The 24,976-nt window shown below is 41.2% G+C and overlaps 2 protein-coding genes across 2 annotated transcripts; one reads left to right on the forward strand and one right to left on the reverse strand.

Moving 5' to 3' along the window:
• Positions 1-2,276: 2,276 nt before the first annotated feature.
• On the forward strand, positions 2,277-16,354 carry LOC149282323 (alpha-galactosidase A-like). Its single transcript, XM_089498376.1, has 7 exons — positions 2,277-2,455; positions 3,859-4,033; positions 11,301-11,478; positions 13,099-13,190; positions 13,307-13,468; positions 13,635-13,832; positions 16,097-16,354. Exons 1-7 carry the CDS (start codon positions 2,277-2,279, stop codon positions 16,352-16,354), a joined length of 1,242 nt encoding a protein of 413 aa, XP_089354502.1.
• A 3,090-nt stretch (positions 16,355-19,444) lies between these two features.
• On the reverse strand, positions 19,445-24,491 carry LOC149282324 (large ribosomal subunit protein eL42-like). The gene is made up of 6 exons (XM_089498377.1): positions 24,377-24,491; positions 24,003-24,010; positions 23,147-23,252; positions 22,684-22,751; positions 21,631-21,753; positions 19,445-19,506 (listed from the first exon to the last, which is right to left on the reverse strand). Exons 1-6 carry the CDS (start codon positions 24,489-24,491, stop codon positions 19,486-19,488), a joined length of 441 nt encoding a protein of 146 aa, XP_089354503.1. The 3' UTR covers positions 19,445-19,485.
• Positions 24,492-24,976: the final 485 nt, after the last annotated feature.

The raw sequence follows: 24,976 nt of genomic DNA on the forward strand, positions 1-24,976 counted from the left end.
AAAAAGACATACCAGGTGAAAAAACAGGGGTGTTGCAGCAGAAGATGAGGGGTTCAGGGGTGAATCAGAAGTTATGAAATAACCATACCTGTAAGAGAGGGAAGTGGATGAGATTGATACAGATTGCCAGATAACTTCTGATCCACCCCTGAACCCCTCATCTCATAACAAATTGACTAACAGAAACAAGCTTACAGTCTAGAGCAGGCATGTCCAAACTTTTTTCGAAGAGTGCCAGATTTGATGAAGTGATCGTGTGCGAGGGCCGACCATTTTGCCTGACATTCTTTGAACCATTAAAATTAAAGGCAAATTAACTATTTTATGCAAAGTTTATTGAAAATGGCAATTATTGAAATTGTGACAATTGGTTGATACCAGAGGAAGACCCTGCAGGTGACCAATAGGCTCACTCGCACTGCCCTGTAACCCCTGTGGATTTCCGCTTCAGTCAACTCCCGCGATGCCGTGAAGATAAGGTAGGCTAGATGGGGAAGGAACCAGGGAGATTAGTAGACGAAGACGATCACGAAGTTTCTTCGTGTGTGCGTCTTCGCCTACGCACTGTATTCTCTTGTATGTTTCTTCGGAACGAACAAAAAAACTGACTCTTCGTGTTCGTTTTCATGTTCGCCCGAAGACGAATGCACAAGTCTACTTTTAACCCCCTAAATGCCAGAGTGGCATTTCTGGAGGCACAGTGGCACATAGGGGGTCAAAAGGCATATCATGGGGCACAGTGGCATATAGGGGTATAAGGCATTTCTGGGGCAGAGTGGCAAGCCTGGGGGCAGATGTGCATAACTGGGGGGCAGATTGGAAAATAAAAAAAATATTTTTCTCAATCAGCTTTTATTAAAAAAAATTGTTTTTACATAGTTTACATGAATTAGCATTTAGTAGTAAAACTTTTTTCCTATAGGGTCGTCTTATATTCAGGCTTCCCCCCCCCCCCCTAAATTAATATTCAGATTTGGGGTCGTCTTATAATCAAGCAAATATGGTATTAAGCTGGGCTCCATTAACTTGCATGGTTAAATGCAGTACCTGTATTCATCCTGCAGGGGAAGCTCAGAGCTCTCTGGAAGGTCTGGACAGGTCCTCTTGGGAAATTGTTTATTTTTTAGTGGGAACTGCCATCTTGTGAGAGGCAAGAAATCTTGCTATGGTGTTTGCTGTCCGGGGCAATCACAGTGTGTCCTGCGGTGGATTTTCTGTGTCACAGAATACCTCAATATCCAGGCATTCAGCAACACTGTTTAACACAACAGGGTACCAGACGCGTCACTGGCCATTTTTTCGTAATGTGCCTGCAAGTCTTTGGTCGTTATACAGAATTATAAAAACAATTCTAAGATCAATTCAAAGAGGAACTGTTTCTTCTAAATAGACACTTAGGACAGAGCTGGCCCTACCATGGGTCTGGATAGGGCCACAGGTGGGAAGACTTTGGAGGGGTAGAAAATAAACTGACAATTATCCCAGAAACAGCAACTGTGCAAAGAAAGTACAGTGGTGACAATTACAAATAAAACAAGCTGTCACTAGTTTTCACCCTTGTCTGTACCTGTGCAATTCTGCAACCACCCTCCCCTCCGCTATAGCCATCAACTTTGCGTGTCCATCCTATTCTGAGACAGAGAACTACATGAGGGAGGGGCTGCTTCGCATCATCAGATGACCATTGGCTGATCAGCAATCACTGCACCTGTGCTCCCCAGCTCATTGCGTCAACAAGCAGTATACAGAACTTGATAAATCACCGAATACAAATTCCACAACAATATATGTGCTGCTCGTATGAGCTTTGTTTGGTTGAGGGAGTTTGGGAATGGTTTTGGTGGATTTTTTTTTTTTGTTCGCTCTTGGTCGAGGCAGCACAATGTTTTGGGCCAGCCCTTACGCAGGGGTATTAATATTTAGGATACTGCCATATTACACCATTTCTCACTTCTTTACTTTGCTGCCGCTACTGTCGCAGCAACCTCCCCAAACTCTATTGCCTTTCTTATAATACTAGGTATTTACTAATTATGTCATAACTGCTGTGCTCTCCATTGAGCTTATAAGCAGCCATCCTTCAAGATTGCAACATTATTGCGATTGGGCACCATACCTAGAATTATCCCGGAAGCTGCGCTTTCATTGGATGCTTTACGAGATTCTTGCTACTTTAGCTGACATTTAAGCTATATCCGCTTTTATAAACGCACATACTGATCTTTTCACAGATCGTAATATATTTTGTTGACTACATTGATGTGCTGGACTGAGTAATGGAGCTGCGCATGCTGAAGTGGACGTGGCCATTTTTGCTTTTTGGGGTCGCGCAGTGGCCCGTGGTGACTAATGGACTACGGAATGGACTTGCCCTTACACCTCCGATGGGTTGGCTGCACTGGGAAAGGTTTCTGTGCGAGACGGATTGTGAGAAAGAACCTTACACGTGTGTTAGGTGAGAAAATAATATGGGCTTTATAGAGATTGGGACGTCCCATTATCCTTATGAGAACGATTGAAGAAAAAATGAGGGCTGTTAACTAGAGTAAAAAGAGGAATAGAAAATACTAAGTTAGGATAACTCGGAACATAACTAAGTAGTAGCTCAAAGAGTAACAAGTTTATTATAAAACACGGTACCGGCATTTGCAGTAAATTGTACAGTGCTGGTCGCCTATACGTGTTTTCTAGAAAAAAAAATTCTGAGTGAACAAACACTGAATTAGGTGCTGGAAGTCTGGACGTGTGTATTATCAATTCGCTGTCTGAGAAGACCTCAAACCTGCTGCAATCCCAGAATGCAAAAAAATAAGGAAGTTCGCAAAAAAAAAAAAAATGGGCGCCGCAGTTTATCTATGCATGAGGTGTATAAAGGATTGCTAAACTGTCTAAATAAGTATTTTTTTTTAAAATAAAAAGTACCTGGCAGATAATTAAAGGTATAGTATTCCACCTCGCATATTACATTGAAACATTTAATGCATAATGAATGTTGCCTTGTCAATTCTTTTCAGTAAACGAATGCATTGTGGGATTCCTGAGAACCCTCTGTTTTCTATTGGGAATGTTTTCCTGGAGTGAACACACGTGAGGTGCATGTAATAAGTGCCCCTTCACACATGTAGTTCCTGGTCCTATTGGTTTCAGTTTGAGGCATGCATATTATCCATGTTAATTGGCCTCTAGGAGTTTGGACCTTGGAAAGCTGAAAGGACATTCTTAGTAGTGCTCCAGCGGCAACGTTAGAAGCTGTACGTTTTAAATTATGAAGAAACTAAAGTGTGTATATTAAAGTACTTTAACATGCATTCATCTTTGCTCTTTAACCCCTTCAGTGGCAACTTGAGTCAACACAGCCTCTGTAGTTTTATTAGATCCTGTCCTCAATTGCCCAGGGGTAACTGGAAGTAGCTAAAATTTGTTGCTTCTTTCTCCAAAATAGTGCTAAAATCCACCAATTTCCCTCGCTTCACAACAAAAAAAAAGTTATCCTTTCTTGTTCAGACTGCTGTCTTCTGCAATCAATTATCAACATATCCACCAAAATACTCTTTCCGCTCGCCTTCACACTAAAACCTCTAAAATCTTCAAAATCCTCCTTCAGCAGAAGACCATGTAAAGTCACAGAGAGGGATTACTGAGTGCTGGGGGTCATGGTTCATTGGTGTATAACTATGTATGTCCTCTTTCCCTCACTACTATTGTTACTTATCCAACCTCCATGTTCACTTATTCATTAAAAAATAAATCTTTAACCTTGTAGATCTTACATAAAAATGAATACTTGGACATCCATTTTTTTTATAAAGTGAGATTGTCCGAGTTTACTTTTTAATTATATGCGTTATTATATTACAGTGAGAAGCTTTTCATGGAAATGGCTGATGTAATGGTATACCAGGGCTGGCTCGATGCTGGATATCAGTACTTGTGTATTGATGACTGCTGGCTAGCTCCCAAAAGAGATGCACAAAACAGGCTGCAGGCTGACCCTGTCCGATTCCCTAGTGGTATCAAGAAGCTGGCTGACTATGTAAGTTTTTATATTTTTATAGGTGTGTCTTAGCATGAGTTTGTATGTGTAAGTATGTCGATATTAGTGTGAAGGAGTGAGTGTTGGTCAGAGTGCGTAAATGTGCGTGTTAGCATTACTGTATTTGTGTACATATGAGTTAGGGAGTATGTGAAGCTTGATTGTGTGTATGTGTGTATGTTAGCTACCATGAATAAAGGAAAGGAGCTGGCAACTTTTCCTTTAGTAAATAGACCCTTTTGAAAGAATTTTAGCCCCAACGAGTCCTGTACAACATCCTTGCTTTTCTTCCCTTTTTTATCTTTCTTTGTATACCCAACACATTCATTAATTTATAATAAAGGATTACTAAGGAATATATTGAAATACTTTCCACCCGAGAGAGATTTTCTGTTAAAATTGTTTTATTATAACTTTTTGTAGTGAAAGTCTGAAGGTGGCCCTAGTGCTAGGCCTCTGGGGCTAATGGGAGGCATTTACCTACATCAGTCCATTTAGTTAAGCTTTTGCATACTCGACAACTGCTGGCTGACCGGATAGATACAGACGGGTAATACAGGAACAGGTATTCGGGTAGCAAGAGTATGGTAAATATAGCCGTGGGATCAAATGTTGCATCTAATCAGAGATAACCAGGCCAAACAGAGTAGTAGTGGCCGAGATGTCAAAACCAGAGGAAAAAGCAAGACCGTAAATGTAGCAAGGGCAAGATCATATACCAAGAATCAAAACAACAAAAGCTAGCTCATTGATTGGGTGCCAAATAGTTTAAAAAAAGGGGGAAATATAAAAAGAACGTGACAAAGGGATTCAGAAGGGCAGCACAGTCTATCAGGTGCAAGGGAATTTGTCTTGATTGGCTAAAGGGGGACAGACCAATCAGGAGGAATCCCCATTGCTATAATAGGTCCTTCAGCAGAAACCACAAATCGGAGACTGCAGCCGTGCACACACAACTCAGCAGTCTATTGGCTCAACACCACCATAGAATGCATGCCTCAGAAATAAGCTGGCCGCCACCGCAGTACACAAGGTCTGAGAAGGTGGAGGCAGTCACCCTCGTGTCCATCTTATGGAGGACAGCATTACAGGAGTGCAAAACACCACTATGTATGTTAGCATCACACTACTTAACTCTAAACATGATTGTGTTAACCCCAGCTCCAGTGGAGCAATTGGAGAGCAGGGTGCTCCATTGCCCCTTCCAGTGAAAAATCTATGTCGATTTTTACAAGAGGCTAGACTGCAGGATACAGTCTGGGATTCTTATGGGATCTGCATCAGGTGCTTGGCATTAAAATCTCCTGGAGCCTGATCATCAGGGAGACTGTTGGGGTAAGAGGAAGTTCCCCTGTGCTCCCAGGACAAAGAGAGGCCCCGAAGAAGATTACCCCTGACCCAAGTGAGGCATTACCTACCTGGACCTTTTGTGTGCTTAGCTGGGTCTGGCTGGGAGGTCTAGTTAGTGGGTGTTTAGGCTGGTCAGTCTGGACCGGCTAAGTATAGCTATAGAGGGCTCTTATTGGGAGCTACATTTGTTTCTTGTTTTGGGGTGTTTCAGTTTAAAATAAATCTGTTTCCTACAAGTCAGTGTTCCTGAACGTTATTGACCTAGAGCACTGTGCTTAAGATCCCTAAGTGTGACGTTTATGGCCTTCATGCTACAGGGAGCATTGCTTTTTTTTCCCCTCTGATTTTTGCCAACCTGTCTTGAAATTTTTACTACGCCTGTTACACTCACAAAGACATACACTAAAATTAAAATAAATTAAAAATAAGGTATTCACAGTTACATAGTAACATAGTAACATAGTAACATAGTTCATAAGGTTGAAAAAAGACCAAAGTCCATCAAGTTCAACCTATATACATATTGTGTCCCTACTGTGTTGATCCAGAGGAAGGCAAAAAACCCTTATGAAGCAGATGCCAATTGCCCCATACCAGGGGGAAAATTCCTTCCCGACTCCAAATATGGCAATCAGAATAAATCCCTGGATCAACGTTCTGTCCCTATTAATCTAATATCCATAACTTGTAATATTATTGCTTTCAAGAAACACGTCCAGGCTCCTTTTGAACTCTTTTATTGAGTTTACCATCACCACTTCCTCTGGCAGAGAGTTCCATAATCTCACCGCTCTTACTGTAAAGAACCCCCGTCTGTGCTGGTGTAGAAACCTTCTTTCCTCCAGCCGTAGAGGATGTCCCCTTGTTATAGATACAGTCCTGGGTATAAATAGGTCCTGGGAGTGATCTCTGTACTGTCCCCTTATATATTTATACATAGTTATTAAGTCCCCCCTAAGCCGTCTTTTTTCCAAACTAAATAACCCCAATTCTGATAATCTTTCTGGGTACTGTAGTCCTCCCATTCCCCTTATTACTCTGGTTGCCCGTCTTTGAACCCTCTCCAGCTCCACTATATCTTTCTTGTACACTGGTGCCCAGTACTGTACACAGTATTCCATGTGTGGTCTGACTAGTGACTTGTACAGGGGTAGAATTATTTCCTTGTCGTGGGCATCTATGCCCCTTTTGATGCACCCCATGATTTTATTTGCCTTAGCAGCAGCTGCCTGACACTGGTCGCTACAGGTAAATTTACTGTTAACTAAAACTCCTAAGTCCTTTTCCATGTCAGTCGTCCCCAGTGTTTTCCCATTTAATACATATTCCCAGCCTGGATTTTTCTTCCCCATGTGCATAACCTTACATTTATCTGTGTTGAACCTCATCTGCCACATCCCAGCCCAAGCCTCCAACCTATGCAGATCCATTTGTAATCGTGCGCTGTCCTCTATTGTGTTAACCACGTTACAGAGCTTAGTATCGTCTGCAAAGATTGATACTTTACTATGCAATCCCTCTACAAGGTCATTAATAAATATATTAAAAAGAATAGGACCCAAAACTGACCCCTGTGGTACCCCACTAGCAACAGTCACCCACTCAGAGTATGTACCATTAATAACCACCCTCTGTTTCCTATCACTGAGCCAGTTACTTACCCACATACACACATTCTCCCCCAGCCCAAGCATTCTCATTTTATGTACGAGCCTTTTATGTGGCACCGTATCAAATGCTTTGGAAAAATCAAGATATACGACATCCAGCGATTCACCCCGATCCAGTCTTGAGCTCACCTCCTCATAAAAGCTGATCAGGTTAGTTTGACAGGACCGATCCCTTGTAAACCCATGCTGATATGGAGTCATACACTTATTTTCATTGAGATACTCCAAAATAGCATCTCTTAGGAAACCCTCAAACAGTTTACACACAACAGAAGTTAAACTAACAGGCCTATAATTCCCCGGGTCACTTTTTGTCCCCTTTTTGAATATTGGCACAACATTTGCTATGCGCCAGTCCTGGGGAACAGACCCTGTCACTATAGAGTCCTTGAATATTAGAAATAGGGGTCTGTCTATTACATTACTTAACTCCCTTAGAACGCGGGGGTGAATGCCATCTGGACCTGGTGATTTGTCTATTTTGATTTTTTTTAGGCGGCACTGCACTTCTTCCTGCGTTAGACAGGCGACATGTACTGGGGCATTTATCTCATCCTGCTGTATATTACCTGGCATTTCATTTTCCTCTGTGAATACAGCAGAGAAGAATATATTTAATAGATTAGCTTTTTCCTGATCCCCGTCTATAACTTCTCCCTCATTACTTTTTAAGGGGCCAACGCTTTCATTGTTAACCTTTTTACTATTTATATAGTTAAAGAACATTTTGGGGTTTGTTTTACTCTCTTTGGCAATGAGTCTTTCTGTCTCCAATTTTGCTGCTTTTATCTGATTTTTACATATTTTATTTTTTTCCCGATAGCTTTTTAGTGCTTCCTCACTGCCTTCCTGTTTTAGTAGCTTAAATGCCTTTTTTTTGCCATTTATTACCCCCTTTACATTTTTATTTATCCACATTGGTTTTCTCTTGTTCCTGACTCTTTTATTCCCATACGGTATGTACCTTTCACAGTGAGAATTTAAGATATTCTTAAAAATCTCCCATTGAGCGTCTGTACTCTTGTTTTTGAGGACATTTTCCCAATTTACAGTGTTAAGGGCTTCTCTTAGTTGATCAAACTTTGCCCTCCTAAAGTGCATAGTTCTTGTGGCTCCTCTAAGAGTTCCCTTATTGAAGGACAAGTTATAATGCATCATATTGTGATCACTATTTCCTAGATGTCCCCTGACCTGCACATTAGTTACTCTGTCAGGTCTGTTGGTTAATATTAAGTCCAGTAGGGCGCCCCCTCTGGTCGGGTCCTGTACCATTTGGGACAGATAATTATCCTTACTTATAGTCAGAAACCGGTTTCCTTTATGAGATTCACAGGTCTCGGTTTCCCAGTTTATGTCGGGATAGTTAAAGTCCCCCATAATAACCACCTCATCGTGATTAGCTGCCTTGTTTATTTGCTTTAATAATTGATCTTCTGCTGCTTCCATTATATTTGGTGGCTTATAGCAAACCCCGATCAGTATTTTATTATTTTTCTTTCCATATATTTCTACCCATAATGACTCCACATTATCATTTCCCTCACATATATTCTCCCGCAGTGTGGCCTTTAGGCTGGACTTTACATAAAGGCAAACTCCTCCCCCTTTTCGTTTTTTCCGATCCTTCCTGAATAGACTATACCCCTGTATGTTAACCGCCCAGTCATAGCTATCATCCAACCATGTCTCTGTTATACCCACTATGTCATAATTTTCTTCAGACATTATTAACTCCAGTTCGTCAGTTTTATTGGTCAGACTTCTGGCATTAGTAAGCATACAATTTATAGGTGTATGGTTTTTTTCCCTATGAAGCCTATCCCTATTAACTATTCTAACCCCTCCCTCTGCTCCACCCCCAGGTACATTTATAAGCCCCAGCTCTCTATCTACACTATCTTCCCCTTCTATATTGTAGTTTCCCTCCCCCCCTTTCCCTAGTTTAAACACTCCTCCACCCTTCTGACCATCTTCTCCCCAAGCACAGCTGCACCCTCCCCATTGAGGTGCAGCCCGTCCCTACCGTAGAGCCTGTATCCGACAGAGAAGTCGGCCCAGTTCTCCATGAACCCAAACCCCTCCTTCCTACACCAGCTTCTGAGCCACTTGTTTAGCTCCCTAATCTCCCGCTGCCTCTCTGGTGTGGCACGTGGTACAGGTAATATTTCAGAAAATACTACCTTGGAGGTCCTTGCCTTAAGCTTGCTACCTAAGTCCCTGAAATCATTTTTAAGGACACTCCGCCTCCCTCTCACTTTGTCATTGGTGCCAATGTGCACCATGACTGCTGGGTCTTCTCCAGCCCCTCCCAGTAATCTGTCAACCCGATCCGCGATGTGCCGAACTCGAGCGCCAGGCAGACAACACACTGTTCGGCGATCCCGGTCTTTGTGACAGATCGCCCTGTCTGTCCCCCTAATAATTGAGTCCCCCACTACCAGCACCTGTCTGGCCTGCCCTGCGCTCCTCCTTCCCTCCTTACTGGAGCAGACACCCCTCTGGTGGTCAGAGGCAGTGACTTGCTGCAGTACTGCTAACTCTGAACTAACATCCCCCTCATCTGCCAACCGGGCAAACTTGTTGGGGTGTGCTAGATCAGGACTAGCCTCCCTGGCGCTTTTCCCCCTACCCCGCCTTCTAAGTGTAACCCAGCTAGCTGCCTGACTGTCCTGTACCTCCATCCCACTATCCTCCACCACCTCTACCTGCGAGAGAGCTTGCTCAGTGAGCAGCAGACTCCTCTCCAAGTTGTCAATAGATCTCAGTGTTGCCAGTTGCTCCTCCAGACTCAGGATTTGTGCTTCCAAATGAGCAACCCGCACACATCTCGCACAGCAATATGCACCCTCGAAGCGCTGCTCAAGGATTGCATACATTGAGCAAGATGTACACCTGACCGCATTGTCAAACATGGAGGACATCTTGGCAATGGGGATAGCTCCAATAACTGGCAAAAACAGACAGTAAGGCACAAAATATATATAAATATATTATATGCAATCACAAGGATTTATACTTTACCCTCCTTCTTGCTTTTTAACTCCTTCTTTGCTTGTAACTCCTCACTTAGAGATGTCACTTAGGAGATTCGCCCCAGCTCAGGATTCGCTTGTGTGTCCAAGCTAAATGCAGCTGCAAAAGCCAAGCAGAACTCACAGAGAAGGTTACTTAATTAGCAACACACCTGAAATAGCCCTTACCCTTTTTTTTTGCTTTTTTCAACAAAACTTTACACTGAACACAACACAAACAAACACAGTGCTCCCCCTTGCAATAGTAATGAATATACTCTCCTTCTTTGCTTGTAACTCCTCACTTAGAGATGTCACTTAGGAGATTCGCCCCAGCTCAGGATTCGCTTGTGTGTCCAAGCTAAATGCAACTGCAAAAGCCAAGCAGAACTCACAGAGAAGGTTAGGTCTTTTTTTCAACCTTATGAACTAAGTCCATCAAGTTCAACCCTTCTACCCAACATTCATATTCTTGATCCAAAAGAAGGCAAAAAAACCCAAAAAACCTTATTAAACTACTTCGAATTCTGCCATCAGGGGGAAAAAAATCCTTCTTGACTCCAAGAGGCAATCGGATTTCTCCTTGGATCAAGAAGCTCTAAAATATTAATGTTATTCTATTTATATCCCTGTATGTCATGCCTTTATAAGAAAATATTGAGGCACCTTTTGAAGGTATCTAATGTATTGGATAACACCACCTCACTTGGAAGTGAATTCCATACCTTAATTGTCCTCACTGTAAAGAATCCTTTCCTTTTGTCGTCTATGAAACCTGCGCTCTTCCAGTCTCTTGTTCTTTGTATATTTCTGTTAATGAACAGGTCACTGAAGAGCTCTTTATATTGGCCCTGCATATATTTATATAATGTTATCATATCCCCTCTGAGGCGCAGTTTTTCTAGCGTATATAATTTTAACTTTTTTAGTCTCTCTTCATAACTAGTATCTCCCAATCCCCTTATTGATTTCGTAGCCCTCCTTTGCACTTTTTCTAATTCCATAATGTCCTTTTTAAGGACCGGTGCCCAGAATTGTACCGCATATTCAAGGTGAGTTCTTAGCAATGACCTGTAAAGAGGCAAGATAATATCTTCCTCCCTTTAATCAATACCTCTTTTTATGCATGCCAAAACCTTATTGGCCCTCGCAGCTGCTTGCTGGCATTGCGCACTGTTGTCAAGTCTGTTGTCAACCATTGAAACAAATGTTTTGATTTGCTTCTCCAATATGTAGGTTCATGCTCGTGGACTACGTCTTGGAATATATCAGGATGTTGGAAAGCAGACATGTGCAGGATTTCCAGGGAGCCAGAATTATTATGAGTTGGATGCACATACTTTCTCTGAATGGGAAGTGGATCTACTAAAATTTGACGGGTGTTATTATGGAACTCTGGAACAGCTGGAGGATGGTGATGACCACAATTATTATAAATATTGTATTTAAAAAGCTTTGAATGCATTCACATGTTTATAAAAGGGAATTGGTGACAACTGTGAAAGTATAAGTAAGCTCAAAGTGATTGTATATAACAGAGGTAACCCCTTATGCTGTACTTCCACCACCAAGCAGTATCAATCTTCCATAGGCAGGCCCAGACTGGCACACCAGGTAAATGCCCAATGAGCTACTGTCCAACAGATGCACTCTCTCATTTGTGCCTGCCAACTATGCATATCTGAGTACTATATATATTTCAAATTTCTGTAGGCACTCTGCTCTATGAAATGCCTTTTAACCCCCTTAATGCCACTCTGCCTCCTGAAATGCCTTATACCTCCCTATATGCCACTCTGCCCCATAATATGCCTTTTAACCCCCTAAATGTCAGAGTGGCATATAGGGGTATAAGGCATTTCTGGAGGCAGAGTGGCACATATGGGGTCAAAAGGCATATCATGGGACACAGTGGCATTTCGAGGGTTAAAAGGCATATCATGGGGCACAGTGGCATATAGGGGGTTTAAGGCATTTATGGGGCAGAGTGACAAGCCCGGGGGCAGATGTGCATAACTGGGGGGCAGGTTGGAAAATAAAAGGAATTTAAAAAAAAAAAAATTCTCAATCATAGCTTTTATTAAAAAAATACTTTAAATAGTTTACATGAATTAACATTTACTGGTAAAACTTTTTTTTCCTATAGGGTCGTCTTATATTCAGGCTTTTTCTTTTTTTCCTAAATTTAATATTCTGATTTGGGGGGGGGGGTCATCTTGTAATCGAGCAAATTGTAGTTGGTCTGTGTAACAATTTTTACAGTAGACCCCCTTCCAGTTACAGTCCTCTTGGTTTTCTGAGACTAATTGCTGTCGTTATTTAGTCACCGAATTGTGAAGGATGTACTTCTACAGATAATTGCACATTGTATCTTTTAGCATGATAGTAAGGGAAAACATGGTTGAACCATATTCACTTGCTGTTGATATGAAATAGCTGATTAGTAGTATGGAGATACCAGAATACATAAATCACAGAAATCAATTTATTTAACATATTTAAGGTAGGTTTCCCGTTTGACCATTAGATCTTAAGAACAAATACAAACAGAAATTTGGGAAACCAATTTTAAAGCCCCCCCTTTAATTCACAATCCACCTTACTTATAGGTAATATGCCACCCCCCCCCCCCCCGACTTACCAACGCACCCCCAGACTCCTTAGTGTCTAGCAGGGGTGGATGTCTGCGTGTGTGTAATTCTGTTGTGGTGGGGTTTTTTTGTTTTCTTATTTTTTATTTTTTTTTCTTTTCTTTTAGGTGCTCACGTAAAAATGAGGTTGACCTAGCTATGTAGTAAATGTGGATATAGCAAAAGGAAAATATAATGAAGTGAGCATAGGTTTAAAAATAAATGTGATTTATAAGTTGATAACATATGATGAAGCTTTTCATATTCCTTCATTTTTTACCTGGGTTGTTCTTAAAAAGCTTTGTTGCTTATGACCTGCAAGGGGAGGGAATGAGGTTTGTACCAAAAAGTATCAGTCTCCCTATCACATGAGTTTAGCGATATATGTCTTTATCCACTTGCAGGATACCGTCGTATGTCTATGGCTTTGAACAGGACTGGTCGAAATATTGTGTTGTCCTGTGAGTGGCCTCTGTATGCCAGACCCTTAAAAAAGGTGAGGGTGCAAAGGGGAATACTGACAGTACTTTAGAATTGAATTTGACGTTTGTCTACGTGTGCATTACTTTTTTTTATGTTTTCTTCCCTCTCACTATCTTGCAATTTTGACAGGTGAATTACTCAGAGGTTGCAGAATATTGCAACTCATGGAGAAATTTTGGTGATATATCAGACTCGTGGTCCAGTGTGAAAAGTGTACTTGACTGGACTGCAGTCTTGCAAGATTCTCTAGTTCCTGCAGCTGGCCCAGGTGCCTGGAATGACCCAGACATGGCAAGTACCTATGAAAAGTATAAGCGTGCCATCTGCCTTTATTATTCATTCTCTAAGTCAATATGTTTTTTCCAGAATTATTGTTTTCATTCTCACTTTGTGGTTTCTCCTTTTTTTGTCTTTGATTATTTCATTGTATGGTCTCATGCTTTGACATCTATTCCAGCTTGTGATAGGTAATTTTGGTTTGAGCTGGGACCAGCAGGTGACACAGATGGCACTGTGGTGCATCATGGCAGCTCCTCTGTTAATGTCTAATGACCTGCGAGAGATCAGTGCAGAGTCAAAAGCTCTTCTCCAGAACAAAGAAGTGATTGCAATTAATCAAGATTGTCTTGGTGCACAAGGATATAGAATTCTGAAGGTATTTTGTTTGTTTTTGTGGATTTTTACTCGTTGAATATTCAAACATTTAAACCCTTGAAGACAATTGATGTGTTTGGTACATGATGACTGTCATGAATGTAGAAATCGATGTATGTTGAGGCATTCAGTAACTCCTATATCTGCTGCAGGTGGTCCCCTGTAGCCTCTCCAACTCCTAGGCTTAAAGGTGTCGCTGAAATGCTTCAATAACGAGGAATTCAGCAACACCCAAAACACGATGCAATCGCAAGATGGCGGTGCCCTTAAATATAAACAAGATGGACTCTCCAGATTTAACAATGCAAGTCAATGGAGCCCAGCTTATGTGAATCTAGGCGCCAGCTAAAAAAGTTAGGAGCCAGGATTTTTTTTTTAAACTAACAGTTGGTCAGGAGTGATCTGATCATCAGCCCACTTACTAAAATCACAGCATTTGACCTGGAAGCACCCTGGACTTTCAGGTCAGTGCTGTTTTTTACTCTTTCAATGCTGATGTTCCATTGGAGCATAGCATTGCCTGATATTTAGTCCCCACAAACTTGTGGGGACAAATGTTAACCCCTGTAATGCCACGAATGTGTCATACACAATTGTGGCATTGAAGGGGTTAACGCAGCACTTTCGCTCTCGGGGAGCGATCAGGCAGCAGGGAGGTGTTGGGGCTGGTCTCCACACTCATGTGGAGACCGAAGAACCCTCTCCCCTGTCCCTGAAGTTGCCTCTGGAAGCTGGGACGCAATTGCTGGTCTACAGACCAGCCATTGCAGGGGGGAGTCTCTTTGATGACTGCTGTAGGCTTCCATGCCTACAGGAGTCATCAAAGGGCTTGTGGGGGCTCGTTTTTGCTGTTGCTGGTCTGCCTGGCAGACTACCAGCAGCAGAGTCCCGTACAAAACGGGAATTAACCCCTAAATGCCGCGATTGCGGCATTGAAGGGGTTAACGCTGCACTTTCGCTCTCATGGAGCGATCAGGCAGCAGGGGGATGTTGTGTCAGGTCCCCACACTTGTGTGGGGACCCAATCAACACATCACCCCCTTCCCTGAAGCTGCCTGTGGCAGCTGAAACCGCGATTGCTGGTTTTCCTGCAACCGCGTTTTCAGCCTACAGAATCACTCCGTGGGAGTGATCACAGGCTTGGGGGCGGGCTCGGAGTGGCTGTGCTGTCTGCAATTTTTTGTGACTGTAACAGGCTGACAAACACCTAGGCGCCAGGACAAAATTCTCTGTTGCCATGGCGACCTGGCGCCTGGGATTTGTCGAGCCCTGGATTGGCAAAATAAATAAAAAAACTAAAAATTTGGTAACCTGTAACCATCCAGGGGTTTGACATTGACATATTCCAGGAGCAGTTAATTTATATGTGAACAAGGTGTGTGGGGGGGAAAAATACCACGACAAATTTTGATAAAAGGCCAGTGGAAAAATACCAGCATTTGAAATACCCTGGGGTATCTAGTTTTCAAACCAATATGGTTTGATGGGGTAAATTGAATTGACCAGCTTTCAATGTAACCCAAATAACACATAGGACAGGGTTACCACATGTCAAAATTCCAATTTGAAAAATGCACACTTCCCAACTGCGGCCTTTTAGCCCCCAAGCAATCCAACACACCCATGCATGGGGTATCACTGTACTCAGGAAATGTTGCTGACGTTGTTTGACTGTGGCATATACTCGGAGCTGTAAATTCATACCTGAAATAAAATGTGTGGGAGGGGGGACAAAACACAAAAAAAAAAATACTACCACAAAATTTGACAAAGGCTGGTGGTAAAGTTAGTACATGGAAAGAGTTACTTTCCATACTAGCATTTGAAATACCCTGAGGTGTCTAGTCTTCAAACATATATGGTTTGATTAGGTCAAATATGATCATGAAGGTTTGGAAATAGCTACATGCTACTTGTACTTATTGCCCTATAATGTGCAAAATAAAACAATTTATATATATATAAATGTATTTTTTTTTTACTTGGGACAAATAGTGGAATCTATATATAAAAAACCAAAATGTTACTTGTGTGGGTATAGTAAATGAGAGAGAACATTAGAGCTAAACATAAGCACTACAGAATTGTTAAAACTGCCATTGTCACAAAGGGGTTAATGGAATTTTTGATCCTTGTCTTTTTTTTTTTGTTTGCAGTAAAGTAATTTCATATGTTAAGTCATTTGTTCATATAATGCAGGAACAAAGACTATATAAGGCTGCATTAGTAACTGTTATTGTTTCAATTTTATTGTTCCTTTAACAGGTTGACAGTTTTGAGTTATGGGAAAAGCCTCTGTTTGGGGGATCTTTGGCTGTGTCTGTAACAAATCGCAACGAAATAGGTGGGCCTCGCCGATTTGTTCTCTCCCGCATTATGCTTTGGAAAGGAACAGCTTGTGGAGATGAATGTTACGTTACCCAGCTTCTTCCAACTCGAAAAGAGTATGGATACTTCAATACTACTGGCATATTGTCACTTTCAGTAAATCCTTCAGGGACTGTATTGCTGAGGATAGATTAAAGGAGCACAGTCTTAATCTCCTTTGAACTAACTGATACTGGGGATGGTCACAAAAAAACTGGGAATTCTTTACTGTCATTTATGCGTTGCAAATGGTGTATTCCAGTTAAGAAGCTGCTGTTCTCAAGTTAAAAAAAAATAAAAATGAGCTGTATATTAGTTTTCATAACTCTGGAACACTTTCAACTAATTAAAATAGAAAATGAGCAGTGACTGCACATTCTAAATCTGCAATCAAGGCAGGTATGTGGGGGCAAGTTACTGTTTTCTGAGAATAAACTGCATTCAAGAGTTGCTGTATCTCCCCCCCCCCCCCCGGATCATTGATGTTAATTAAGCAATTATATGCAAAATATATTTAGGTTATGTATAAAAAATCAAATGAATAGGGTTTAAACAAGCATTTTGAACTATTACTGAGCTGCCAGTAACAGCATGTTCATAGATCAGACCCCCCCCCCCCCCGGTCACATCTTCTAAGATATACATGTTAAGCTCATTTTAACCTTTCCTGGTAAGGTGTTTTTTTGTTTGTTTTTTTATCCTGAAATCCATGAACCGGTTTAGTAGCATATCTATATCCTTCTGGAGCTACGTTTTCCAGTACTGTTCACAAAACTCCAAGTGAGGTGCTCTATGCATAAACACTTCCCTCTTTATACGACTAATATCCCTCCCTATACAACCAACCCTGCTGCGCCATTGCATTGTCAACCTACCTTTCCTCAGATGTTGATTTTAGGATTATATCAAACATTCTATACTCTGCACTTGGATTTTTATGCACTAAGTGCATTGTCTTGCACGCGTTCACATTAAACATCAGTTGCCACAGCTCTTAAAATGCCCTGGTCTTTTTTCTTATTTATGGGGGGGGAAATACTGGGCTCTGTACATTACTTATTAGTTATGAATGAGTTTATTCACAGAGATTAGCTGTAAGAAACTGTCTAGGCATCTATAGTGATATATTCACAAACATAATTGATCAATAGCTTAGAAGATAGACAGCCATAGTGCAGAATCTTCGATATACAATTTACAGCTAGATTCAATCTGCCCATTGAGAGGGCAGGTAGCTACAGTATAGAATCCTACTATGTATTTACCCTGATCAGCCATATGACTACTGAAAGGTGGAGTGGATAACACTGATATAATCTTATAATGGTGCCTGTCAGCGGGTGGGATAGATTTGGCAACATGCAAACATTTCATCCTCAAAGTTGATGTGTTAGAAGCAGGAAAAATGGGCAGGGTTCATGGGCAGACAAGGCTCATTGATGCAAATGTGTGCAAAATACTGCACGCAGGAGTGGGAAGCAGCAATGATGGTAGAACAGGGTTAACTAGCGTTATTGCATAAAAGCAACAACCATTCTTCTTAGCTTCTGCTGTCACCTACAGGTTCTTGGACCCATCTAGCACAGCCATAACCATTGAGACCACCTCATATTCAGTCATTGATATATATAATGTTGGAGAAAGTGCAGAGAAGGGCTACTAAAATGGTTTATGGATTACAAGATAAACCTTACCAGGACAGGTTAAAGGATCTTAACCTATATAGCCTGGAAAAAGACAGGACAGGGGGGATATGATAGAAACATTTAAATACTTAAAGGGAATCAACAAGGTAAAGGAAGATAGTTTATTTAAAAGGAGAAATACTACCACAACAAGAGGACACAAGCATAAACTAGAGGGGCAAAGGTTTAATGGTAACATCAGAAAATATTACTTTACACAAAAGGGTAGTGGATGCATGGAATAGCCTTCCAGCAGAAGTGGTAGATGTTAATACAGTAAAGTCATTTAAGCAAGCATGGGATAGGCATAACGCCAAGCTAGATATAGGATAAGGGCAAGTACTAAAGGAAAGTACTCAGAGGTTGGGCAGACTGGATGGGCCTACTGGTTCTGATCTGCTGTCACTTTCTATGTATATCCTCCTACACAGTCCCATCTCCAAGCAAGGAGCACCAAAACGTAACAAGATTTTATTACTTTTGTAATATGTTTTCGGCAGTTTTGCCAGAGACGACCCTTGTTATTCTAGATTCGCACACAGACAAGACACGCAGTTTTTATTTAAAGTCAAGTTTGTCCAAATCAGAATCATAAAGCCTAGTTTAACCACAGTTAACGTGTTGGAGACACATGCACACTATAAACTGCTCAGATTCCCAGTCAGGCTTTGATAATTAGTTAACCCTACTACGCCAGAGCTGCAATTACCAGTTTTTGTGGCCTAGTAGGCATGTTACTTGCCCCTAATCTCAACTGCCCTCCCCCTGCTAAATCACCCCATTACAAACTCCAGGGGTGTCCAACCTGCGGCCCTCCGGCTGCTGCAGGACTACATCTCCAATCCTCCTCTCAGCCAGCCCCTTAGCTGAAAGAACATTATGGGAGATGTAGTCCTGCAGCAGCTGGAGGGCCGCAGGTTGGACGCCCCTGACCTACTCCCTTAGTAGTGAAATAACTTGCCCCGGTTCACCTGCTGTCCATACGCAATATCACGACTGGTCAGAGTATAGTTAGGGGTGACAGGACAGCCCAGTAGGCTGAAGGGGCCAAACTAGTGCTCAGGTGGTTGAATGATGCAGTTGGGGGCTGAAGAGGGCAATTGAAGAATCAGTGTGGTGAGATGGCTGAAAAGGGCAGATGAGAAAGGAGAGACAAGAGAAGGCCTATTGGAAAGACACTGTACAGTTAGTATTTTTGAACTTGTACCACACTTCCGATATACTTTTATATATATTTTGTAAAAGCTAATTTCCCCTCCTGCATTTACCACTTTTTTTTTTTCTTTCCTTTGTAACCTTTCAATTGTACTGCAATGTTTGATGTAGTAGATTTATATAGTTTCCCAGTTAAGGCATTATTCTACAAACCTCTCTCTTATCACCAACAACTACAGCAATACACTTGGTTATTGGTACATTTATTGTGTGCACACTACAGAAAATGTTCTATCCTCATGTGTCACAAAGCATGTTAAGTATCAAAAAAAATAAAATAAAAAAGTGAGCTGAAGACATTACCATACTTAAATAAAAAACACGAAAGAAACAGTTATTTGTGTGCCACATGTTTTATTAGCTTCAATCCACCATGGCTGCAACATCTTAGAACTGGATAACTTGTCCCTAGGAGAGAAAAGGAATAGAAATTACATGCTGTACTTAAATATAGCTTCTGCAAAAATAAGTCTTTCAAACACTACCGTATAAGTTTAGCATATGAATTGCAAAGCTCTGTTGGTTACCAACTTTAAAATATTAGTCGCCATTCCTAGCAAATAGTTTGTCTGAAAATAACCAAATTGTGACCTCACATTTGTTCAGCTACACCGAGGAACACTTACTACAGTTTTTTGTAACCCTTTGCCAATATATTTAACAAACTCAATGTATGTTCAGCAATAGCCCACACCAAGTATGGCATTCTGCAAAACAGACCACATGTGAATTTAAAGTGACGGTGTCACCACTCTATAGGAGGCTGCATATTCAAGTACTCATTAACTTTAAAGGGTCCACAACTATAATATGCATCAACACTTTCATGTGGTCCATTTTTCAAATGCATGAGGGATTCTGCAGAATCCACCTAAATGTAGGGCTGAAACAACGAATCGATAAAATCGATAATAATCGATAACGGAAATCGTTGTCGACGATTTCCGTTATCGATTAATCGAGTGATCGATTCGCTGTTGGAGCACTCGGCTCCTTTTACTTACCTTCCGCTACACGCGCTGCACTCTCCGCCTTCTTCTAGTTGCGTGTGGCTCCGTTCGCACAGAGCGGTTCGCTCTGTGCGAGTGGCTCCGTTCGCACAGAGCGGTTCGCGGGGGTGGGGGTGGGGTTTCAGGGGATGCAGGGCAGAGTGGGGTGGGGGGGCAGGCCAGGAGACTGAGTGCAGGGCAGAGTGGGGGTGGGGATGCAGAGCAGGAGACTGGGTGCAGGGCAGAGTTGGAGACTGGGTGCAGGGGCACAGTGCCAGGGCTGGGGCAAAGTGCTGGGTGCAAAGTGCCGGGGGCTGGGTGCAAAGTGCCGGGGGCAAAGTGCCAGGGCTGGGGCAAAGTGCTGGGGCAAAGTGCCGGGTGCAAAGTTTCTTGAACAGTAATAGTCCACCTCTTTTCAGAATGTTTGGGGTTATTTTGTTTCATAAATATTGTGTTTGGGTTTTTGTACTTTGAAAGTATTGTTTTTTTTATTACATCATAACAAAATAAGAATGTTAATGTAAATTTTAAGTTGTTTTTTAACATCCAGTTCATTAAATTATTTTAAATAAACAATTTGCATATTGGTTTTTTTATCCGATTAATCGAAAAAATAATCGGCCAACTAATCGATTATTAAAATAATCGTTAGTTGCAGCCCTACCTAAATGCATTTGCCTCTTTACCCACACCCTAGCTAAGTGCCCTGCAGGAGATGCATTCGGCTGCATGAATCTTCCTGCACACAACATAACCAGATCCAGCACTAGTGCTGCTAAACACTGGATGCAGGTGGTCTGGTTAGGCCCCAGTGCTCATGTGTAGTCTTCCCGCTTATGTCAAAGGAAACGCTTTCCTGCCACCAATTAGCAGCTTAAGCTGTCAGCGACAGGACATACTTGTGACAGGACCATTGACTTAATTGGACATCCTTACCACCACCAATTAACAGCTTAAGCTAATGTATGCATTCTTCTGTAGTAGGTGTGTCAGGGAAGTTATATTACAATGCCAGGTCAGAGCCAATAAGGCAGGTTCCTTCAGACAGATGGAAGATTAAAGGGACGGTCTACTCAAGCAACACTATCAATGAACGCCATATTAAAAGTACTTTAATATGCTTTAAATTGTAGGAGTGAGTGGAAAGACACCTATAGAAGTTGGTGGCAGCTCCAGTGTATCTTCACACTGCCCCCTCTGTTTCCCTGTTTTCATGTCTCAGACCCCCTGAAACTCACATGAACCAGTGTTGAAAGTATTGCATGCATATGCTTTGGCAGCTATGTGATACCAAGAGATATAGCATTGATCTTGACAAGTTCTGTGATGAGCTTTTACATTGTTTTTGACCAATCTTGTGGCAAAAATAGACTAATTTTGCAACTAGCATTCCCAATGATGGTAAACTTTTTTAAACCTACTAAAGATCATTGGTGCAAGCACAAAAGCAGTGACTGAATACACCAATACAAAGCTATGTTTGACAAAAAAAAAAAAAAGGTAGATTTATAAAGTTTCTCAGTTAATGCATTATTCTACAAACCTTTCTCTTTTTATCGCCTCCAAGTTCAAAGTGTTTACACCTCTTTATCGCCAACATTCTCTTGGACCTGCAGTTCGAGTCAACACACTCCAGCCTCAGCACAATCTTCTTTGTGGTCTTGGCCTGGTATAATGTACAGTGAATGTTTTTGAAATGGTAATTACTCCCATGCAAAGCTCCCTAAAGAAACACTATACAGACGTGCTACAACTGCTACAATATTAGTATGATAAATCCATACCAACAGCATTGACAAAGCAAATTGGCTTCATCCTGAGCCCAGTCCCCAGGAATAAATGCATTGTGAGTAGCTCATTATTGAATGCAATTGTCAAATTAACAGATGTGCCATAAGACATCTGCATACCAACAGGGCACATGTGATTAGGAGTAAATGCAGCAAGCAATCAATAGTAATGTAAATTTGACTTTGTTTAGAGTGCTCTATAACAGATTTTCCCTTCCCAATAGCCTATTCCGCCAGACAGCGATAACGTCAGATACGTATATAAAATGTGCCATGACTAAATAGATAGTTTGTTTTATCCTTTGATGCAACAAGACATTTGACCCGTTACGTTATAATCCCTAGCGGCTAAGTTGGTTTTCAGGGTTTTTACTAGTTTTACACAGGCAAAGATTTTCTTCTTGGTGGGACGACAGCTAAACTACGCTAGGTTAAATGCATACTATGCAACAAGTCAATCTTAAATCTTGTTTTTACAAATGACCAACACCCCCTGAAATACTGAAGTACACATTTACAGGAAACATTGGATATCCAAAAGTACTGGGAACTATGCTTCTAAATCAGCAATACTAAAGAAGAATAAGGTGGCAATTCCTCTACTCAATATGTTCATAACTAAACTTTTTTTTAGGGCAGGTTAAGCTGCTCATAAATGCATGGCTTAAGGCATACTGCATCACAACACTATTTTGCCCATTATTTCCCTGTATACATAAAACTATAAAAGCAAAGTTGGCGAAACTAAGTTAAGAAGCCCCATGTGAATGCCCCACAGCTTAAAAAGAAAGTTAAGCAGCACACACCTTCTTCCTGAAGATTGGTTTAGTTTGTCCACCATAACCACTCTGCTTACGGTCATATCTCCTCTTTCCTGAAAATTGGTAGGGATATGCATAGCGTTAGTAAAAGCTTATATTTAGCATGAACAACCTATCTTTACAACATTACAAAAATGACAGTTTTATGCATAGTGTACTTGTACAATCTAGTGAATTATGCACATTTAAGCGCATTGTAATTACTTTATATGAATTTAGCATAGTGAGAAAAAAATCTGGTAAAAATACTGCAGATCTAGGTCATTCAAAGTTTATATGCATACAGGGTTTTTTGTGATTTATACATTTTCATACAATACACCATATGCATTAAAGAACAAGTGTCTGAAAAGCATTTCAAGTCATTGTTTAACAGCATGTAAAACAAAATTCTAACAGGAACAAATGCACTACTGGCTAGTGCAATACTATTAAGCGAGGCCCTTACCTTGGGCATACAGGGAATCCTTTCCCTTCTTGTACTGAGTCACCTTGTGAGGCTGATGGCGCCCACATTTTTTGCAGTAGGTCCGACGAGTTTTCGGAACGTTAACCTAAGAGGAAATAGAGTGAAGCGTATGACTACCTTCATTTACTATAAGAGTTCAATAGCAATACATTTTCTAATTAAAAAAAAAACAAAAAAAAACACGCATCTAACACTAATTCCCTATACAGCCAAAAGTTAAAATGCTTTAGGCACTCAAGTATTACTATCTGACCAAGAGGTTTGGCAATTAGTAAGTGAATTATAAACGGGACACAAAAATGTGGATAAAAGTCATTTGATACATGTTAATACCGGTAGTACGCATAAAACTAAATTGATATTTTTATAAAGAGGTCCTAGTATTTCATAGTATTCGGCATAACGCTCGTAGTAGGTTTAGCATACACATTAAGTGATGCTTCTGCCCTTCTCGCACATTAATAAATCCACACGCCGCACACTGCAAAACGAACATTGGGGACACACACACACAATCTCGCCGACTTCAGTAAACAAACGCATTAGCTATAGTACTTGACGGGTTAGAGAATTTATATTTCAGACAGATAAAAATTATTCTAACTCTATAAGTTACTTGATATTTACTTCTACTCACAAACCCCACTGGTCACTGACACTTGGTGTCGATCATCACATAACTAACAAAAATACACTATTCCCTCAAGTAATAAAACACCTAAGGGGATACATAAGGTACAACGAGAAGATGGCTCGACATAACAAGTCGTTATATAACCCAGACAACTAGGATGCAGACAGATTGAAACGGACAAAAAAAAAATACAACACTCACCATCTTGGCTACCGCACAGAGAAGAGAAAGCGGAAACAGGAAGTTCGATCATATCCCTTTCCAGACTTACCAACGAGAAAAATTAAGGCTAGAGCGGCACCTGATGTCTGAGCTCGGAGGGGGTTCGCGTATAGATTTCCTTGAATTTAGCTACGATGCTATGAAACCATTGTTATTGGCATGTAATGTCATAATATAACTTCCAAAGCACAGTCGGTTTGCTGAAATGTATAATTATCAATGCGGTTATGTGGAATTGGTTAAAGACGCTATTCAATTTGTTAACCCGTTAACCTATTATTTTCCGGCGAGCTTAATGGTAGATTTTCCAAAGCTAACTTACTGCATGTACAGAACTGTACGGACAGTTTTACTTGTTAGGATGCAGGTAGTTGCTGGTTCTATTAGCCCTTTACGGCTGCTTTTTCTATTGTTACACTTAAGGACTGACGTTTCTTTCCGCCTTTTTTCAATCATAATTTCAATCATTTCTACTCTACACTAGTGATGGGAAGTTCGGATTAGTGATGTCCGGATCATGAACGAATCGTTCATTTGATCCGGTTCTTTTTAGTGATCCGGATGAATAGGTTCACTAGACTGAACGATTCATTTATAGCGGTTCAGTCTGTGAATCATGCAGCTGTAACCTGATCCTAGAGCTGTGAGTCATCTGCAGAGCACTCAGACACAGACTCTGGGGTCAGGTTACAGCTCATCAATTCACACAGGAACGATGACTCATAGAGTCAGAGAGTCGTTCAAAGAGTCGAATGATCCGAAGAGTCGAATGATCCGAAGAGTCGAATGATCCGAAGAGTCGAATGATTCGAATCTTACAGGGATCCGGATCTTACAAGGATCCGAATCTTACAGAGATTCAAATCATTCAGAGAATATTACTGATACCATACTTTTCTAAATAAATACATTAATAATGTTCACACTGGCCCCAGGATTTAGATTCCCCTGAG

Source organism: Sceloporus occidentalis, unplaced genomic scaffold, assembly GCF_023333645.1.
Source record: "Sceloporus occidentalis isolate IW3139 unplaced genomic scaffold, rSceOcc1.0.p SCAF_119, whole genome shotgun sequence".
NCBI classification, from domain to species: Eukaryota; Metazoa; Chordata; class Lepidosauria; order Squamata; family Phrynosomatidae; genus Sceloporus; species Sceloporus occidentalis.

Bases quoted from the DNA above. Each gene is read 5' to 3' on its own strand.
- LOC149282323 (XM_089498376.1), top strand. From the start codon at position 2,277: ATGGAGCTGCGCATGCTGAAGTGGACGTGGCCATTTTTGCTTTTTGGG. The intron at 2,456-3,858 runs GTGAGAAAATAA...ATTATATTACAG, and splicing joins GAACCTTACACGTGTGTTAG to TGAGAAGCTTTTCATGGAAA. The intron at 4,034-11,300 runs GTAAGTTTTTAT...TCCAATATGTAG, and splicing joins TCAAGAAGCTGGCTGACTAT to GTTCATGCTCGTGGACTACG.
- LOC149282324 (XM_089498377.1), bottom strand. From the start codon at position 24,491: ATGATTGAAATTATGATTGAAAAAAGGCGGAAAGAAACGTCAGTCCTT. The intron at 22,752-23,146 runs GTAAGGGCCTCG...ACCAATTTTCAG, and splicing joins GGATTCCCTGTATGCCCAAG to GAAAGAGGAGATATGACCGT. The intron at 19,507-21,630 runs GTTTGTAGAATA...TTTCTCTCCTAG, and splicing joins GAGGCGATAAAAAGAGAAAG to GGACAAGTTATCCAGTTCTA.